General features: G+C 36.7%; 1 protein-coding gene across 5 annotated transcripts in view; it reads left to right on the forward strand.

Moving 5' to 3' along the window:
- Ncoa2 (nuclear receptor coactivator 2) overlaps positions 1-22060 on the forward strand; it is a 261914-nt gene that overhangs the window by 200273 nt on the left and 39581 nt on the right. For all 5 annotated transcript variants that reach the window (XM_047548762.1, XM_047548788.1, XM_047548796.1 and 2 more), the window contains exons 5-10: positions 6529-6632; positions 10582-10759; positions 13648-13836; positions 16851-16952; positions 17878-18021; positions 21099-21246. In XM_047548762.1, the coding sequence (XP_047404718.1) occupies positions 6529-6632; positions 10582-10759; positions 13648-13836; positions 16851-16952; positions 17878-18021; positions 21099-21246 (865 nt within the window). The remainder of the gene's footprint in view (positions 1-6528; positions 6633-10581; positions 10760-13647; positions 13837-16850; positions 16953-17877; positions 18022-21098; positions 21247-22060) is intronic.

Consider the following 22060-nt stretch of genomic DNA (forward strand, 5'->3'; position numbering starts at 1 on the left):
GTATTTTTACAGAGTGGGTGCTATTTGTTTGAATTCTGACTTTTTAAACACAACTTTTCTACAGCGTCTTCAGAAGAATATTAGCTTCTGCCATAATGGCAGTATCACTCTTTCCCTATAATGCGCAGACATGAAACCGCGTGTCGGTTTCTGAGTAGTCAGTGGTGGTTGGCACTACTCTGCTGGAGTTAGAACAATCACATGGCTGTCGCTGGAGCCATGGCTGCCATACCTGTGACGGAATGGGTCTCTTTTCCTAGTGTTTTGAGTTTATGTTCTCAGTGCAGTTGCCTATAAACAAATAGGTAGGACTCCATAATAAATGAAAATTGGTGTTAGAAGAATGTGAAAGATCTTTAAAAAAAAAAAGAAAGCACCACTTTATGATTTACAAAGATCTAATATACTTTTTTATAGTTAAATTAATTTTTCATTAGGATCAATTTCTGATTTATTGCTGTTCTACTCAGAAAACTGGAATTTTACTTTGAAATTTATACTGCACATGCCAGTGATAAAAAGCATTTTAGTCAGATTGCTTCAAAAGAATATTTTGCCTTGTATTTTAAAATAAGTTACATTTATAGAGATCAAATGCTTCCCTATTTACCTTTCTTTTGTTCTGAGAGAAAACACAAATAATAATTACTTATAAAAAATATGGAATATAATTTTAATGATTCCCCCCCACCCAATTTGTGATACAGTTCGTCTTAACACAGTCCCTGAAGAGATGGGCTTTTGTTCTTTGCTTTAAAACTGGAAATTTAATTAATTGGTATTGGATTTCTGGAGTGCAGGCAAATGGAGAAGGGGACCAGGAGGGATTGCTCTCAAAGCAGCCACCCAAGAGGGAAAGGATGGTCAGAGAAAGATTAGAGAGGCATCGTGGATAGTCTCTCCATTCAGAGTGTTGCAGTTGTAGAGCTGTACTTTCAAACAAACAAACAAAAAAATCATAGGTATTTTCTGATTTTTAAAAATCAGTAGGGATGAAGAAAAGGATAGAATTATTATTTTCATAGGTCGTATTCTTCACCTAAAAAGAATAACTTTAATGGGAGACATGATGAAGTCAAAGCATAGAGGAAAAATCTTTTCTTAGGCTCTGAAAATTAAATTTTAGCATCTCTTTCTCCAATTTAAGAGTTCCATCTGTAATAATGAGAATTTCATAAGGTTGTGATCATATGAAACTCTGGGACTAACTTTCTACTGTTGAGTTTACTGGAGGATATTTTTGTAACAGAATATATTTTTATGGGTTAATGGATGCAAAATATAGAAAACTAAATATAGTTTGTGACCGCTGAGAAAACTGCCTAATTTTAAAATATTAAATAGTGTGTTTTAGTATAGTAATGCTGTACTTACAGAAGTACAAATATATCTAAGGATTTAAGCATATTTTTATCTGGGATATAAAAATAGCATACTCGTTACTGAAATAAATGTTCTGTCAAGATACCAGTATATGTCAGGTTAACATAATAGTGTATTCTTAAAGGAGTCCTTCTCTTCTTCCTCCTTCTTCCCTTCCTCCTCCTCCTATTTAATTTCAGGGCTTAACTGAACATTAAACAGAAGTGGCAATTACTTCATGAGAAGTACTCAAATAGCATAAATTCAATGCCAGTTTAATTTAGATTCCAGTTACATTGGTAAAGCCATATTTCTGGGTGTTTTCTATCTCTTCATACTATTGATTTATGTTTAATATTGAGAAATGATCAAAGCACAAATTCAGTACAGAATAGGACAGTAGATAACAAATTGGTTAGAAAGTACACATATTCTTAACATTTTTCTGAGAACAGGAGTGAAAAGCCCCAAGTTCATTCTTACCCCTTGACTCTTATTTATTTTGTTCACATAGTAATGAAAATTCCTCATTCTTTTCATTGTACATAAATTGCATAGGTGTAAACTTTGCAATATTTTTTTAAGAATCCTCTTGGAATTAACTTACAGACTCAGTTGGAGTTTTCTCTCAAGTCACATGTTTCACTAATATAATTTCAAATTGATCTTGTGAAAATGTTTGTTGTTTCACTTTAAGTCAGGTTACTAAAGCTCCGGATTAGATGAAATTTTTGTTGGTATTCCTAAATATTGATTTCCAAGGCCAGGCTGAGATTTCCTAGTGACCCAGTGGCACACATCCATTGCCACCCATCTCCTTGCTGCCATCTACTTGCATATCCCACGGAATCCAACTCAGTTTTAATGCACGTGAAATAAATATTTTCAACTATGTCCAGCCATTTTTCTCTTCCTTGTGAAATTAAAATAGTTGCAGCTTAACCCTTTGCTGTTGTCATCTGGTTTGATTATAGTTGTTTTGCCTTCCTGGCTGAAGTGTGTGAGCTCTCAGCCAGCCAGGGTGGTACAGTTCACTTCTAGAGACTGGATACTCACAGGCAGAGCTCAGCATCCACCCAAAGCACTCTCACACCTCCTCATGTGCTCAGATAGGTTGCTCATTCTGTTATGTGTTTTACGTAGTTGTTGTTCTTGTTTGTTGTTGTTGTTCTTTTAAAGATTTAAATCTGTTTAATGAAAAATAGAAAAAGCATATTTTGTAATTTATTTGTAAACAATTTTCAAGGATAGTATTATTTTTATCCAAATTTTCCAGTAGTGCCCCTAAACACATTTAAAAGTCTGAAATTCTTTGCCTGAGCATATTGCTAGAATATTTAGAATGCTCAGACATAAGAACTTGTTATTGTTTGGGAACCTATCTGATGGAGTTATCTTACTGTTAAGTTTTACAGATTCCACAGAAAACATTAATAGATGAGTTTAGGTTCTCAGATAATCAGATCCTTAAAAACATCTCACCAAGTCTAGTGATTGTCTTTTAAAGACTCAATAGTGGATTGTTATCGCAAACATTATTTTACCCTAAAATGTAGCATTAGTATAGACACCATAGAAAGCAATAATTCACAACTCTTATGATATCAGAATATCACAGGACAACAGCCTGAAGTTTTCTAGGGACCAACAATAGTAGTGTTGCCTCTTTTTTTTTTTTTTTTTTTTTGTACCAGGACTTGAACTCAGGGGCACTCAACCACTAAGCCACATCCCCAGCCCTATTTTTTATTTTATTTAGAGACGGGGGTCTCACTCAGTTGCTTAGCACCTTGCCGTTGCTGAGGCTGGCTTTGAACTCTCCATCCTCCTGCCTCCACCTCCCGAGCTGCTGGGATTACAGCAGGTGTTGTATCACCACACCCACACCCAGCCGTAGTGTTGCCTTTTGATGAACAACTGATGTTTCATCTCTCACTCTCCGCCAGCAATAACCTAAATGAAAGCCATTCTTTAGTCTTCTTTTCTTCCCTTTTTTTTTAATTTGATAGTAACATTTATTTTTTTAATTAATTTTTTTATTTGTTCTAACTTGTATATGACAGTAGAATGCATTTATACATTTTGATAGATCATGGAAAATGGAGTGTAGTCTATCATTTTTCTGATTATACTTATTGTAGGATCACATCGGTCATATAGTCTGGGGATTGAACCTAGCTAGTGCCTTGCATTCTACCCCTGAACCTAGCTAGTGCCTTGCATTCTACCCCTGTACTCCTAGTCCAGATTCATTTTTTGAAAGGAATGAAATGACAGGTTGTAATAGTGGAAGAATGGAACTTGGGGTCCTGAGAGATGAGATACCTTGAAACTTAAAATGGCAAGACAAAATGATCTGTTATTTAAGACCACTCTCCCCGAGGTATCCTCATTAGCCCCTATTCTTTGGCTCTGCTCACCTCTGTTCCAGTCTTTTCCCTGTACTCTGAAGGGCCAGCAAAGCAAATGGGAAAAAATTGGTTCCTCTTTCCGTCCATCTTCAACTTCACTTTTTCCTGGGACAAGTGACGGTGGAGAGTCTGTCAGTCACATGCCAAATATTTAGTTAAAATCTACTTCAAAATAGGGCCAATACTGGCTGTTGAGAGGATTCAGATGGTCCCCCCACTTAATGAAACTTGCCTTCTAGTGGGACAGTGTGTTATTTTATGGACTTCGGTAGGAGAATGGGGATACCCCTTAGGAATGTATCAGATTCTCATGCAAGGAAAGCCTTCTGATCTGTGTGCATGCTCCCACAGCAAATTCTGGCAGTTACCCTCAGGGGAGGGGTCTTCTCATGTGCAGCATTCCAATTTAAGAATCACTGCTGCTGCTGAAGAATGTTTCAGGCAGGAGAATGGTACATCTGTAGATAGAATGCAGAGCAAAGGCTACAGACTTGCTCTTCCACACTGACTGCCACCATCGTAAGACATCAAATAAGTGAGAATGTGCAGAACTACATATATCCATAATATCAGTACGTGGATTTTGAGATTTGGTACTAATGAAGTTCATGCAGCCTTCAGTCTGAAGCATGCAAGGACCTCTGTAATGCAGGCCATTTGAGAGGTACAAGCCCTGTCCACATCCAGGGGAACTCCATGGAGAGCAGTGTGGTACATATGGAAAGTCCAGGCCAGCTTGCCAACAAAATATCCACCAAAATTAGATGAAGGAGGTGATGACTTAAGTCCTGACCCTGTACTGGTAGATGTGGAAATGAGAGGACCCTGAGGAGAAATCTGTAACTCACAAGTGAACTGCCCAAAAGACAGAAGCCATGTCCCAGTGTACATTTATTATTCTGGATCTATGGGCAATGAAAAAGATTCTGAGAAAAATGAAAGGAAGAGGAGACATGCCGTAATCAGCTGAGCCAGTCCTGTGTCCTCTTGCTGGAGAAACTTGATATCTCCTGCTCTGTAAGGACTGGCAGGAACTGGGGTGAGACCATGCCTACAGGGAGCCAGCATTAAGAGATCTAGTGGTAAAGGACCAGGGAAGGTGGTAAAAAAACGATAAGGACTGACACATCTGCCAGTGTTGAGCTATGAAGGCTACTGGACAAGTCATATCTATTTATAGACAGTCACAGTTTTTTAGCTCTAAAGAGGTAAATATGGAAAGTAGCAGAGTAGTTGAAAAACTAGCTACAGTCTGCTTATAAGTTCTACAAAGAATTTACTACATGTGGAGCTCAGTAAAGAAATAATAAATATAAATACTGTGACAATAGATTTGTAAACAACTTTGTAGTTTTTTTGTTTTTGTTTTTAATTTTCTTGGTTTTTCTGGAACGACAATTCTGAGGATATACAGAGGCAAACACCTCACTTTCTCCTGCTAAGCTCTCACAATACAGAACACTTCTGTGACCAAATGTATGAGGTTTTTGTAGTTTTTAAAGTATATTTTATATACCATTCCATTTATTCTTGATCCAGTTTGATATCCATGAGGAGGCAAGGAAACCAGGGCCTCATCAAGTGTTGTGCTGTGAGTTGTACTTCTACCAAGTGGTTGAGTTTGAACTTGAATCACACAGGTCATCTTCACTTTTCACTAATGAATATACACTGTGTAAACTTGAGAGTGGCAAGATTTGGAGGATCTGAATAATTTCTAATTATTTTCTAGGTTCCACAAATTAGACTTTACAGATTTAAAAAACAAAATCTATTTTTGCCCCCCACCCCATTGCCAATTTCAGGAAAGCAGATTGATTTTGAGTGCTAAATTGAGTTACAAGTTTTTTGTGGGTTTTTTTTTTTTTTTTTTTTTTTTGCATTTTAATTACAATGATGATATGCAGTGTAAACAGGGATGTGATTTACAAATAATTGGCACATTGTTTTTCTGTTGTTTTGTAGCAGGTTGTCAATATGTATCTATTATGCTTTAAACTTTTTTGATGCTCTTGAAATAACTAGTTTACACATATCTTGATAAATATTCATTTCTCTCCTATGAGATTGTTCATAAAATAGTGTTATCCATAGTAGCATGGCTCCTGGCCTTGTGGGTCTGAGTGCTTCCTTAGAGTTTCAGTCCAGGAGCATGGGCCGGCCACCACTATTAGATCAAAGGACAGCTGTTGACATTCTCTGGGAGCCAGATGGGGTTCCTCTTCCCTCTCCTCTAAATCATGAAGTCCTATGGACAAGTTAGGGACCAAATCTTCCCAGTCACATTAAAGGTGAACGTGAGCAGATGTAGAACAGTGAGAGTCAGGTGGGGCAGCCATAGCAGGTCAGAACTCTGTTATTTCTTCTTCAAGTGTGTGCAAGTATACCACTGAATTTTGAATAACAGATCTTCTTTTATCCTAGTTTGGGGAATCTCTTGAGTAGAAACTAATTGTGCCATAGTATATAGCAGTTTCATAATCTAGAAAAGGTGCCTGTCAGGGACTGGCACAAAACCTCTAAACTCATTTTCTTAGCAGCCTCAAAGAGCCACAGGTTCTGGAGGTGAAAAGTTAATGTCTGGTTTCCGCTTCAAGCCATTTCTCCTGTCCAGGGGCAGTGGGGATGTGTTCTCTTTTATAGGCACATCTGATCCCACTAGAGATTTTTAAAAATCATTATAATAAAAATACTTCTGAATCACTCTGCCCTTGAAATAGCACCACCATTTAATTCACACTTATGTTTGTTGCAGAGAAAGCAGCAGCTGCCAACATAGACGAAGTGCAGAAGTCAGATGTGTCATCTACAGGGCAAGGCGTCATCGACAAGGATGCACTGGGGCCTATGATGCTGGAGGTAGCTCACCCTCATTTGGTTCTGTATTTTAAAATGTTGATCTTCATGTGGTTTTATTTGATTACAGGTAAATCTCACTTAAGAAAAATCTGCACTAATACTACAACCTCATGTCCTTAATAGTTTATATGTATCCACCTGTGTTCTGGCTCTTGCTGTCAGCATATATATTTTTGAAATAAACAATATAGAATTAAATTAACTAGAATAGAATATAAATTGACAGGTTTTAATTGCCAGTTGAGCACTGATGTTAAAAAAAAAAAAAACATATTCATGAACTGGAGTTGTGGCTCAGGGATAGAATGCTTGCCTAGCTTATGTGAGGCACTGGGTTCAATTCTCATTTTAAATAAATGAATAAAATAAAGGTCTGTCATCTAAAACATTTTTAAAAAATATTCACAGGTATATTTTTATGTGAAATGCTCCCCAAACTCTTACATTTAATTATGTGCCATGTTCCTGTGTCTGTATGTACAAGTGAAAATTTTAAAACCAATAGGTGTAGTACACTTGAAGTACTTAGCATGGAATTACATGTTAAATGATATCTATTATAATTCTCATTTTTTAAAAATTGAGAACCAAAGAGTTCTATGTTTTTATGTATGCTACTTCAAACTAGCTAGTTTATCTCATAAACATGAAAATTGAAATAGCAAGCCAAAGAAACTTCTAGGATAATCAAAGGTGTAAACCTCTTCTTTGGAAAGCTTTATAACCAGATGCTGTTCAGAATTTGTAGCATCCAGTTTTCCTATTTTATTAACTACTACTAAACATCAAGTGTTTTGCTCTACCTGTTCCAAAATTAAAATTCAATATGTAGGCTATGGTAAGATGAGAGGAAAAAATGTCAGTGAATATATAACAAGAAACAGGAACCTGGAAACAAATTATGTCGGTTCTCAGGATAATTTGCTCAGCTGATAATATGGCGAGGCTGAAAAGCACTGCCAGACCAGAGGCTTTGCAGCATCGTCACTACAGATCTGCTGACTGCAGCAGCCTCCAATATATGAGAAATTAGTGTTTTTAAGACAAAGATAACTAATGGTCTCTCAACCTTATCAGCCCCCCCCCTTTTTTTTAGTTGGCGCATAAGATGATTTTTATTTTTAGAAAATCTAATTCTGTGAAAATCTACCATATAATTGGGGGGGGAGGTAGGGGAGAGACAGAAAAGATTAAAGATCTGTCCAGGTCTTTGTATTTAGAAATGACAAAATTCATCCCCTGGGGCTGGACCTGCTGACCAAAAGGCTTTAAATGACCCAGTGTTGGCTCTTGTTTATCTTCTCTTGAATCACTAGCTTGAAAACATTCAACCACAATTTCCAAGGAAAAGACAAAAACACACTTAACCTGATTTTCCATACTCATGGAGGCAGTAGAGGGGCCCAGAGTGCTGCTTCCCACTCAGATCTTAACAGCAGATAATAAAAACTAAGTGGACTGTTTAGAATTACATAAAAGCAAGTAGATAATTTCCATTGGAAAAACTTTTGAATTACAAACAAAATTGATTTGAAAATTATGGTAATCTAAATTGTTACAATTGGGAAATTTCCATGTACCTGTGTAGTTATTATGTCTGGAGGCAAAAATTTTAAGTTGAAACTCCTGTGAGGACTTTTGAGGCTTCTAAAAAGAAATGCTTGGAGAACCTACTAGACTGTGTGACTTAACCTTTTTGAGAGTGAGTTCATTAATTGAAGAAATCAGATTGCTAGGTATCAGTGAACCTGATCTCATAAAATCAAACCAACATTTTTTTGTTGTTGTTTCAAAATAAACTGAGAATATGGTATATTAAGCAAGTACCTATGTAGCAGGACTTGAGTGCTGAGTATATTAGGCAGATAGTGCTTGAATCTAGTGACTTATAGTTTAAATTTAAATCTTTATCCCTGTTGACGGGTAATCATTTAAACAGAGAAAACATGTTCTCATGGAGCTGTTCCTAGGCATAGATGCACACTCATGCTTGCATCATAGCATAGTGGTTGCTAGGCAACAAAACCAAATGTCAGCTTTTTTCATCAGAGCATATCATGGTGAGCTTTATAAAACACAAACAGTTTTATGAGATGAAACAATTTTATCTTTCAGTTTTATTAGGTCACAGATCAGTTTTTTCACCATAGTGGAAAGCAGTAGAAAGAACATACACTTTCAGAAGTAAACTATAGGTCATGTAATTATGAAAACCCCTATTGAATGTGTATCTAAAACAGTGAGTTTAAAGGCCACTTGGTACATAGCTAATCATCTGGCTGCTTTCCTGTTCCCCCTGCTGGTGTGCATACTTGGCACACAGTTCTCATGTGCTAGTGCTAGCCTACAGGGAGAAAACCTGACAGAATATTTAAGAAAAACCTAAAACCAAGTAGTGTTACATCTTTCTTAAATGAGAACTTCTCACTGGTACCTGCAGTCAGTTCTAGTTTGAGAAAGTACTTAGTTTGTGTTGAGAACAGAATTAAAGATGGCATGTAAAGACATATTCTACCACCATGTATAACTAAAAGGAACAAATTTTTAAAAAAGATAGTATGTATTGAAAGCTCACAAAGCTAAATAATAATAAGTTAAATAATAACTTAAGGAAAAAACAAACTAGGGAGAAAGTAAACATTTCAGGCCCCATCCTACATGTACATATCCAGGAAGCATTCATGTTAGAAACAGTAACAAACTTGTATCCCCAGGAAACTTAAGTGGTATACGCTGACTAGTGGCCCTGAGGAACGCCAAGCTTTTTCTTGTCCTGATCGTTCATCTGATTAAAACAAACAGAGCTCTGATCAACAAGAATCCAAAAGGGAAAAGAGGAATAACATAACAAGGCAAAACTCCCTGAACCCCCAGCCTTTTTTGCTGCCAGTGCAGACATTATGGGAAAATAGCAGAGAATAGTGGAGGAGAGCACCCTGCTGCCTAGTGATCGAGTGATGAGCTTTCAAATCAGGTCTGCCTGGGTTCAGATTCCAGCTCTGCCACTAAGTTGGCCATTCACTTAACCTCTTCTGGCCCCAATTTTCTCTACTGTAAATTGGTGAAGATAAACATTCCTCCCAGAGTTGAAAATATTAATAAGGCACAATGTGTATAAGGCACAGTAAATGTTCACAATAGCTATAAATATTATCTTAATTTCCTGAAATGATGTTAGATTCCTCATCCCTTTCCCTAATCTAAATTGAGATGACACAAAGAGTGAGACTATGAACCATTGTGGGAAGCATGCTACTGCTCTGTAGGTAATTTAAGAATCCAGCTGATAATCTGGTGAAACAAGCACAGACTGTGCCAAAAGTCCCAGGGAGACTAGTTTGCCAAATCAGGGACCCTATCAGACCTTTCCCCCCCCACACACCAAACAACAGAGGACTAATATATTTGTGAAGCCCCAAGTTTATCTGCAATTCTTTTTGCTTAAATTCTAGTGGCTTTAAAAGTAATAAAATTTGGGTATTTTTTTCCCCTTATTATTTATTTTTAAAATGAGAAAAAAATTATCACTGACCACTTCCTCCTATTATAACATGAAAAACTATAGAGCAAAATGACTGTGTATTGGGTGGTAACATAAAAGTTGTTCTTGGCCCTATGTACATTAATCTCATTTTGAAAATGTAGGTAAACGCCTGTACACTTATTTGGCAATAATTATCTCCTGATAAATTAACAGAATTAGTGTTAGTTTGTGACAAGAAACCCTGATGTAGTGGGCTGTCTCCCACTGACTAAGACGGAATAATTTCTGTTTCACAAGAGAAAATGTGTTAATTGTTTCTGAAAACTAGGAGAGGGGCGGGGGAGATCTCTTTTCTGTCCACTTGTGAATTAAGCATTTCCCTTAAAGGGATCACTCCCTTCTTAGCATTTGCAAATAATTTTATGCTGCATCCTAACATAATTCATGTCAAAAATTTTCCCTTAGGCCCTGGATGGGTTCTTCTTTGTAGTGAACCTGGAAGGCAACGTGGTGTTTGTTTCAGAGAATGTGACACAGTATCTAAGGTATAACCAAGAAGAGCTGATGAACAAAAGTGTATATAGCATCCTGCATGTTGGGGACCACACTGAATTTGTCAAAAACCTGCTGCCAAAGTCTATAGGTAAATGATTGTCTGCTGGGCCTCCCTCCCCCTCCTCCCACACCCCCCTTACTCACATTGTCTTGATTGGAGGGGGTAAAATAGAACTGCAGTCATCAGTTGGGATAAGAGTGACTGGGTAGGGCTTTTTCTTGTTGTTGTTATTTGTTTGTTTAAGAGGCACTTGTGTTAAATATATAAGCTTAGAAGTCTTGGAAAGAAGCACATCTGCAGATACTGATTTTGAATGAATGATCATTTTGACCCTATATTTAAGTTCATGAAAATGTTTCAGGTGGAAAGTGTTCATGGCAACTATTTTCATGGAGTTTGTTCTTATTCTTTTTTAAGAAGGTGACAAATTGCCTTATCCTGCCTGGTGCCAGCCCGCTCAGATTTGACCACTTTCTTCATGACTGAGAAGTAGAGTCATGAGAAGTTTTTGAAATTTAGCTCGTTTTGAGTCCTATATGTGAAAGGTTATGATGTGTGTATGTAAGATGTTCTAAAAATTACACACTAAAGAACAAGTGGCGTAGATTTCCTGGGGTATCAGCCCCATAGCCCCAGATGGGCTCTTTGAGACTCACTAGTGGCTCTGTAGGTGTCACTGCCAGACTCTGCCTCCTTAACCCATTCACTCTGTCTCAAATTTCCTAACTTCTTTTTTCAAATTTCCTAACTTTTTCATCTTAATTTAGAGCTGCTACCCAAAAGTGTGTGTGATGATTAAGGGCCGCATTCTAAAGTGGGTGATTCACAGCATGGACCCACCTTATTTGCTGCCTTAAGAGTATTGCTGTTCCCACTTACTCAGTGGTTCTTTTTTTATATTCTCACTTAAACTGATGCTGCTAAGAACATTCACGGATAAAAAGATGTGCATATTTTAATACAGAATAAGGTCAGGTCCTGAGTTGGCAAGTATTTCTGTTCTTTTTCTTAAACTATTTGTATTAGCTGGCCTTATGGCCAAATTCCACTCTGGCTAACTTTTGCCTGATAGGATAACCTTTTGTTCCAAGCGACTGCAACAGTAATACAAAGGGTGTGAATACTTGTAGGATTCCTTTATAACATTCACTAGTAAATGAACAAGAAATGGATTTGTTAATTTCAAGTCACTAATATTTTTAGATCTCTTCAGTAATTTCATGACTTCCTCAGAGGACCTGTACTTATTAATTCACTTGTCTAAAAAGCTCTTTGCCTTACTTTATATTGTACCTTTTTAAAATTTCAACTTACTTATTAACCTGAATTAATAAGAACTCTCTTTTCCCTACCATTTTGTTTTATTTATTTTGTTTTATTTTCTTTTTATCTCACAATCCTCCTGCCTCAGCCTCCCAAGTCACTGGGACTATAGGCATGCACTACCACACCCAGCTGTCCCTGTCATTTTAGACTGCTCTGTGTTCTCTCCATTATATAAATAAAGCTTTTACAAATGCTAATTATGAAATAAACTTAACAGATATCTGCAGAAACACATAAAGCTAGGTGTGGTTCCCTCTATAAGTTTAAAATAAATTCTTATGATTAACTTGATTTTTTAAAAAAACTTTTCTTTCTAGAGTTTCTTTCCCTTTGATTCCTCTAGAGCTAGTGTCCATGGGTTTAGCACTGGGTTGACTGTAACACCTACAGTCCTAGGTGTTCTCTCACTAGTGACTTTGGAGGGCATATTTGCTTTTCATATGGCTTGTCCTGTTTTTGGTCTTGTTCCATTGTCCTGCTAGTCCCAATGGTTTTAGATAAAATATGGGAAATGGTAAAGAAAAGAGCACTAAAATGAGAGTATTAATTCCGATTTTGGCGATTTTGGCTTTTCTAATAGATAAACACTTGTTCAGGAATCAGTTTTTTCAGCTCGTTCATAAACACCCTTTTAATACCCTAAATCAGTCATTCTTTTTTATCTTTCATTGTTTTCTCAAATGTATTTTGAAAAATGATGTCTTCCTTTAGTTTAATATCTATGTCTTGAATTAATATATACTTTTTTAGTTTTGATATTAAAATAGAAGATTGTGAAGTAGTTTTTTACTTGAAAAGAAAGAAATACATTGTGTCTTCAAGAATTTTTCAGTCTTCTTGAAGAAATTTAGAGGAAAGAAGAAAGACTACAAGAGTAATTCAGAAACATCCAAGTTACAAAGTATACACTAAAATTCTGTAAAATGTTAGCAAAGAAATATCTGTAAGAGGAAGCATTGTGGGGCGTCTGTGTAATTGGTGAAGTGTTTATTACAGAAGATCCCAGCCATAGAGCCCGAGTACCTTTGGAGGGACAGATGGAGGCAGCCTCAGATTTTAGGTAGGGTAGCAGCAGGAGCATGTATCCACATGGGACTGAGTGGTGGGATATGGGGAGGAGCTGGGGAATGTGCAAGATCTGCTTAGTTAGATGGGATGGGGCTAGTCGGTGAGGTTTTGACTTTTGTGAAATGAACTTCATACTCCTGACAGCAAGTCCAAATCCTTTGAAAAAATTTGATGCATGCAACAGTTGGTGCCATTTATAGAGTTTTGAGTGGGGGTAATACTTCTAAAACTGGAATGCAAGTAGTCTAAACTGAATTTCCAAGAAATCAAAGATGAGAAACCCCAAAAATAAAAACCATGGTATTCTAGTAGTAAATAATCAAGGCATGAACTTGAAAGAAAGTCAGGGTGAAGAGCAAGGACTATAATAGAAGACAATTTGGAAATTTCCAAATGTTCCCTAATTATTAAATTAACTCAAGAATTTTTCCCCCTCTAGGTTACGAAAGTACTTAGAAAAGCATAAAGCACTATATAAAAGTAAAATAACTGTATTTTTTTCCTACACCATTTTGATAATTCAGCAGTAGTGAATCAGATGTTCGTTTCTTTATAATATTGAATTGCTTTTGCCTTGTCAGTGAATGGGGGATCTTGGTCTGGCGAACCTCCTAGGCGGAACAGCCATACCTTCAACTGCCGGATGCTGGTAAAACCTTTACCTGATTCAGAAGAGGAAGGTCATGATAACCAGGAAGCACATCAGAAGTATGAAACTATGCAGTGCTTTGCTGTCTCTCAACCAAAGTCCATCAAAGAAGAAGGAGAAGGTCAGACAAAACATTCAGGATATATTATGTGTTTATGTATTTACTCCCATGCTTCTTCTTTCACATTTAATAATCTAAAACTAGTAGTCACACAAAGAAAAATTTAGAAGCAAGTTCTTTTTTTTTTTTCAATTTTATTATTTTTGTAATAAATAACAATTTTTAAGTCTCTCAAAAGTGCTATCCAGTAGAATTTTCTGCAATGATGAGGTGATGTATCTTCAGTGTCCAGCATGGCAACCACTATCCACAAGTAGCTATTGAGCATTCGAAGTATCAGTAGAAAAGTAGGGAGTCTAATTTTTTCTATTAAATTTAAATAGCCACATGTGACTAGTGACTACTATATTAGTGCAGCTCTGATAGTGGTTAAACATTTTGGGGAACCATAGTTTCTTTGACATCTAATGTAAACTGGATACCCTTGCCCTAGAAAGATGCACACAAGTACACAAAAACATTTTTTCATATACTTTAAAGGGCGTATAAGAATCCGTGGACACCAGGTTCACAATAGGCAGTAATGGAACGGTGCTTAAGAAAGGATAAGAGACAGGATAGGGAAGGGAGAGGTTTCAGTTCACTAGGCTGTTCCCCACAAAGAAATGCTGATGTAGTATCCTCTCCAACCTCACCTTCCAAGCAAGCCATTTCATATAGTAAAATGGCACTCTCTGTAGTACAAGACAGTGTTAAAGAATGCATTCTGTATGTGTAGCAGAAGGGGAAAAGCTGCTGACCACTAGTGGAGGGAAACATCCTGGTCTGTATAATCATACAGACCAACTCTCAGGTCAGTCACTTACCAACTCTGTGACTGTGACATCTGGATCTGGACCTCTCTAACCTCAGTTCATTATCAAGTGAAGTCACCAGTATTAGCATTATAATATAATAAGGTTCAAGTGAATATGCCCAAACCAAAATTGCCATTGAATTGTATTTAATACTTCTTACTTAAAGTCTGTAAATATTTCTAAATTTAATTTTTGTTTTATTTTTATTGGAAAGGAATAATTAGAGCCATCATAAATGATACATAGTATTTCAAAATTAAGCTTTGGCTTAGGTATGGAACATCAAACTATTTTATTCTATTTTATACAACAAGACCAAGTGCTGCTCATTTCTTCATAACAATATTCTGAAGCTCCATTATAAAGTTACAGCTGCCGGGCATGGTGACACACACTTGTCATCCCAGCAACTTGGGAGGCTAAAGTAGAAAGGTGGCAAGTTTGTCACCAGCCTAAGCAACTTAGCAAGACCCTGTTTCAAAATTAAAAATATATTAAAAAAAGGGGGGCTGGGGGTATGGTTCAGTGGTTAAACACCCCTGGTTTCAATCCCCTGTGCAAAAAAAGGTGTAGCTGGGCATGTGGCACACGCCTGCAATCCCAGCTACTTGGGAGGCTAAGGCAGGAGGTTCACAAGTTTGAAGCCAACCTAAGCAACTTAGTAAGACTCTGTCTCAAAATAAAATTTAAACAAAGGACTGGGATGTAGTGTAGAAGCAGAATATTCCTGGGTTCAATACCCAGTACCAAAAAAGATATAAATTAACTCAGTTTTATATTTAAACATTTTTTGTATGTCTAAAATCATATTCTCTATGTTTCTGAGCCATGGTATTCTTAGGTCTGAATCCTGACTTTTCTAAAGTTTTGTGTGACGTTCTTAAACTTAGCTCTTTGGCTTTCTCTGTTAAATGGAAACTTTGCAACTACCTGCCTCCAAGTTATTAAGAGGATTAAATGAGTTGATAACCTGTAAAGTGGTTAGAAAGATGTTTATCTCATATTAAGTGCCCAGAACTTTAGCTTTTATTTTGGTAAAGGTGATGGATTTTTAATTTTTATTTAAAAAAATTTTTTTTGGTATTGGGAATCTAACCACACCACCAGCCCAGGTGATAATATTTTGAGATACCAGCTGTTTCTAAATATATTTAAAGAAACTCTTTCCCAACAATCATAAAGGTGATCAGAAGACATTAGGCATAGTGACAGATACCTGTATCTCAGCTACCTCCTCTCAGGAGACTGAGGCAGGAGAATTTCAAGTTCCAGACCTGCTTGGGCAACAGCGTGAGGCATAGTGAGACCCACTTGGGTCGTATCTCAGTGGTAAAGTACCCTGGGATCAATCCCTAGTACCATTAAAAAAAAAGGAAAAGAAAAGAAAAAGAGAGAAAGGTATGAAAAAGACTACCGTGTTCTTTTTAACAGCCTTTCATCCCACCCTTTTTAAATTGAAAGGGCTATGCAATGTGTCATGTGTGCTACAAAAATAAATAAAACATTTCTCCATTCTTGAGTACAGAAACCTGATGCATGAAACAATCAAAGTGGGGTGAAGAATAAATGCTTAGCTCTGGTGGTATGAGAAACTAGCCAAGGCCAAAAATCTGAACTATAATGCAGTTATTCTGGTGCACACTGAATTTTCTAGGTACACTGAGATTTGTTCTCTGAATCTGCATCCTAACTCAATTTATATTCTTAGTTTTAAATTTTGCATTGCCATTGTAGGGTCACCTACATAGTTTGATAGAAAGTATGTCTAGTTTTCTCATATGGTGAACCTAAAACTGGAGAATCAAACCCATGACAAAGCAGAGTATCAGATTTTAGTTTTCATCATTTTATATTTTACTATAAATTGAACAGGTTGTTACTTTCAGCCATTTAATAAGAAAGGATTCTATTCTTTTCCTCACTGTGGAGTTGGTTTCTGATTGTTAACTCTTTATAGTGGATGTACTTCTGTAAAACGTATTGCATGGCCTCAGTAGTTCATCCTCTGCTCCTACCTCATCCTACATAGCATACCCTCCCTCTCCTCCAGTCACCTCCCACTGTAGTTGAAGAGAGAATAAAGACAGTGAGAATCTGAGGTACATAGTGTTTTCTCATTCTTGCTGTTACTGATTTACAAGGTTTGCATTGTCAAAAATATTCGTTTGAATCACTAAAATAGCCTAATATGATAAACATGAATATGTATAATTTAAGATTTGCAGTCCTGCTTGATTTGTGTGGCAAGAAGAGTCCCCATGAAGGAACGACCTGTTCTTCCCTCATCAGAAAGTTTTACCACTCGTCAGGATCTTCAAGGTAAACTTTCTTGCCAAAGAAGACTAAAGAAATCATTTCAGAATATTTAGATATTTGTAAATGCAGCAAATATACTTAAAAGACTATCAGGGCTGGGGTTGTGGCTCAGTGGTAGAGCACTCACCTAGCATGCATGAGGCCCTGGGTTTGATCCTCAGCACCGCATAAATATAAAATAAAGGTATTGTGGCCACCTCCAACCAAAAAATAAAAAAGACTATCAGGAAGCTGATAATGGTGATTTCTTGCTAGGGTAGAAGTGTAGAGAAGCTGGAAGACAAGGGAGGGGAGAAGAAAGCCTCACTGTACACCCTTTTGGTCCATTAACTTGAACTATCTAATTCCCAATACAGTCAGCACCCTAGCCATGGGTTCTGCATCTGGATTCAACCAATCATGAATCAAAAATATTCAGGAAAAAAAGATCATGTCTAAACTGAACATGTACAAACTTTTTTCTTGTTATTATTCTTTAAACAATATAATATAACAGGTATTTACATTGAGTTAAGAAATAATCTAGAAACTGGGTGCAATGGCACTCACCTGTAATCTCAGCCACTAGGGAGATTGAGTCAGAGGAGCACAAGTTCGAGTCCAGCCTGGGCAGCTTAGTGAGACCCTATCTCAAAATAAAAAGGAAGTAGCTCAGTGGTAAAGCCCTGGGTTTAATTCCTAGTACTAGAAAGAAAGGGGAAAAAGTATAGGGAGGATGTGTATAGGTTGTATGCACACACTTGGTGGCCACTTCATATTTGGGACTTGAGCAGCATTCGTGGATTTCGCTATGTATAGCTAGGTCCCAGAACCAGCCCCCAACAGATGCTGAGAGATAACTATAAAAGAATTAGGTGTTCTTAAGATTTAATTATTTCCATAAAAAATAGATGAGAATGTAATTATAATGCCTAGTGTTAACTCACAGGCAAGATCACTTCTCTGGACACTAGCACCATGAGAGCAGCCATGAAACCAGGCTGGGAGGATCTGGTGAGGAGGTGCATTCAGAAGTTCCACGCACAGCACGAAGGGGAATCTGTGTCCTATGCTAAGAGGCATCATCATGAAGGTAATCATCTGAGTGATATTTCTGTTGAGGGTTAAACTACTCATGCAGTTGCTTGCTATGGGAGCCTTGTCAAACACTGGTCCCTGAAGCTTACCTGAGGGACAGTTCTGGTGGCTCTTTACCTGTCTGTGCTTATGTCCTCTGGCCCAAATGCTACTATCTGAAGGAAAGTTACAAGAGACCTGTGGGACAGAAGAGATTAATTAAGGAGATAGAGCAGGAGATGATAATGTCACAAAGATGGGCAAAAGGAGAGGGAAAGAGATCATTTTCTTTGCTCCTAAGGCTTCTAGATGATTGGCAAGATAACAAGGTACCTTTTAATCTAAAGAAATAATACCTGATTCATAAGAGAAATCTGGAAATAGAAATAAATGAAGTTTTCAAGAGTGAGTGAATTCCTAGTAGAGAGAAAAGTGGGATCCCAAGCCCTCCTTCAAGGTGATGACCAACAAAAGGACACCAGATAGTTCCAGAAGGCCCAACGAAGTGAAGTGATTTCTTAGGTTATAGACTTTTCTCTTTTTTCTTTTTTAATTTATTTATTTTGATTCATTGTACACAAATGAGGTACAACTGTTGTTTTTCTGGTTGTACACAAAGTAGAGTCACACCATTTGTGTAATCATACATGTACATAGGGTGATGATGTCTGGCTCATTCTGTTATTTTTCCTTCCCCCCACCCCCTCCCCACTAGACTTTTCTTAAAAGGACAGCCATAGCTAACCCAGACTTCAAAGTAATCTTTCAGTAATAATACAGCCCTGATTGAGCACCTGGTCTTTGTATGTCCTTGTCCCTTCTTTGTCATCTCATTACCCTCGCAGCAAGCTTGTGCAGTAGGTATCTCAACACTCACTCACTGGATATGGAGACCAAGGCAGGTAACATGAGCAGTCCAGTTAAGCCCATCCCTGTGGTCACTCTGCAGTATTGTTCCCAGAGGTCTTACTACAGAATCATTTTTTCACAAGTGCATTTTGGTTTCTTTTAAAGAGGTGAGAACATAGAAAATGTTTTTGCTGTAATAAGTGCTAGGGAGGGAGCTACTGTCCTTATGTATAGTGGGTTTGGTCAACACATGAAGGACTTTCAGAAGAGCAGTGCACCTAGTAACTCAGCATGGACAATAGTGGTTTGCCATCCATTTAACAAGCAGTTGTGACCTTGGCATTTTACTGGTAGGGTTTGTATGTTTAAACTTTTTATGCTTTTTAGATCACATATGAAAAAACACAAATTATAGTAAATAAGCTCTCCCATTCCCTATTTTTTTCTAATTTTATCCATCTTTTTTATCCTATTCATCTTTATTTTTTAGAATTAAATATATAATCCAATTATTTACACCTTCTAACATATTTATTGGAAAGAGTAAGAGGAAATACAGATGTTGTGTTCGACAGAAATCAGTATTTTACTTACCATTTCACTATATCTGCCTCAAAATAAAGAATCACAACAGAAACTAAGAAACTACCATGAGCAAACATGTTCCGTGTCCCTGGGTCCTGAACAGCCCTACATTTAATTTTTTAGCTTTCCAATTCCTTACAAGAGTACTTACACAGATGTAGTAGGCCTTCTGCTTGGCTAAGTAAATGGAGACACACTAAAAGGAAACCCCAATACAGACATTCATAGTTGTGAAATAGGTGATACTGGGGATGACTCTGCATTGGATAGAAATCTACTGGACAGCTTTGTTTAAATGGGGTAGCTTCCTAAATGACTCAAGTGCATGCTTATATATACCTACTTAGTAGAAATGTTGAATGTAGACCAAATAGAAATGGAAAATCTTGAGGGATCACAGTTAAGGTCAGAAAATTCTGAAATTGTAAGCCACTGGGAACATGAGCCTGTTATAAAAATTGTATTTATTTTAACTCTTAGGCACATACTTATTGTGCAAAACAAGATGTACAAATGTACAGTAACTCATTTCTAATCCTGCCACTTCACAATAACTTCATAACAATTGATGGCAGAAAGCAATACCTAAATGCTATAACCAATTGAAACTGTGGAGGGGAATCATTTAACAGATTGCTGAAAGTGAAATTTTACCAAGAAATCAGAATTTACATTGTATGTCAGCCTCTCTCTTTTTCTCTCTCTCTTGTGGCAATTTTGTGGCATGGTGAGTGTACTTGGTTGTTTTGGGGCTTGCTATTCAACCCACAAAATTTGTACTGAGGATTATGTGGTAGAAACATGGTTGTCATCTTAAAATGGTCTAAGAAGCAACCAAATTATATGGCTTTTTTTTTTCTGAATTGAAATATTCTTTTCAGTGTTAGATAGTTATAAAATACAGTTGATTGAACAGATGAATATCAGGATTATTGTAAAACAGATTCCATTAACTGCATTGATTTTTGTTAAATTTTTTCATTGTCTGAAAATGGAACCATATGACCTTTATCTAAAATAAAGCTAAACCAATTACCCGTCACTAAGATTTGCACTTTTATTGTTTCAGTTTTGTTTAGCCTTTTTTTTTCCTCTGAAAAGATTCTTCTGATTGTCTTTTACTTCCTGTTATCCTAAATACTGAAGTAATACTTCTTACACAGTAAGAAATAAAACCGAGGGAAAACAGCATGACGGATTGAACAGCGCATCACTTCTAGATGAATATTCAGAGAACACATTTAATATCTTAAATTTCACTTTAATATTTCTATTATAAAAATCAAAGACAAACTGCTGTTTAGAAATACCATATTTGCATTGTATTGTTTTCTAACATTTTAAAACAAATCATTGAAAAACTTTTGACCTGATAGACCATTTGCCCTCATGCTAAAGATTTAGAAAGAATACAGTTTCAGGATCCAAGCTGTTACTCTTTTTCATAAGAAGAACAGTCTATTAAGTTTATTGGTATTTTGAGTGAAAAGTAAATTTTTTAAAAAAACATGTTGTATTATTGTCAAATATAACTTTTTTAACATGCTGGTAGGAAAATACCATGAAACTTAATGAAGTTTATTACCCTTATTATTTCTTGTTCACCCCACCGATTTTCCTTTTCCTAAACATGCATTCTGTTTCCCTGTTTGCCTGCAGTACTGAGACAAGGATTGGCCTTCAGTCAAATCTATCGTTTTTCCTTGTCTGATGGCACTCTTGTTGCTGCACAAACGAAGAGCAAACTCATCCGTTCTCAGACTACTAATGAGCCTCAGCTTGTAATATCTTTACATATGCTTCACAGGTAATCCTAGTTCTAAGAACTCATTTTCTCTTCCCAGGTTGAGAGGAAATGTTACAAAAGCAACAAATCATCCTAGAGTTCTTCGGGTTAGATGTTTCTGTTCATCCATCCCAGTAACATAAAGTATAAAATTGTTATTAACTGTTGCCTAAAAACCAGCATAGAAGTACTATCCTTTGAATTTTAGCTTTAACACTAGAGAATTTCAAAACCCAGCTTGAAGAATGTGCAAAGCTAGCACTAGGTTTGCTGTCACACAACCAGCCTTGACACTGGAGAAGGAAAATTTGTCCACTCCCAGTGGTTGATGCAGGCAAGGCAGGGACATGGGAGCCAGTGGGATGACTTCTGACGTTGTGTGTTCTAAGTCTAAAACTGCAAATGTATATACTTGGATTTGTTCTCACATTTAATTTAACTTCTTAACATTAGATTTTCAATGGAAGAGTGACAAATCTTTTTATAATAAAGAAAATTAAATGTTGATTTTAAAATAACTGTCATAAACCATACTGTTAAAGAGCACACATTTAGGAAAATGATTAAGTTTCAAGTTATATAAATATTTGTGTGTTATATGAAACTTTATGAGGTATTATCAGAAGATATATAAAGTTGCTTGGGTTAAAGAGTCCCGTTTTATTACATTTCTCAATTATTTGCTTTCTTATGTGGGATTGGAAAAAATCAGGCAGCCCTATTTGCCAACTGTTAATAAATCTGACCTCAAACTGAAACTATTTGAAAGTGATTACAGATGTGGCAAATTTCACCCACCTAACTGAAGGCTGATGTTTGACAGTTTGTGAGAGCT

Source organism: Sciurus carolinensis, chromosome 1, assembly GCF_902686445.1.
Source record: "Sciurus carolinensis chromosome 1, mSciCar1.2, whole genome shotgun sequence".
In the NCBI taxonomy this organism is placed as follows: domain Eukaryota; kingdom Metazoa; phylum Chordata; class Mammalia; order Rodentia; family Sciuridae; genus Sciurus; species Sciurus carolinensis.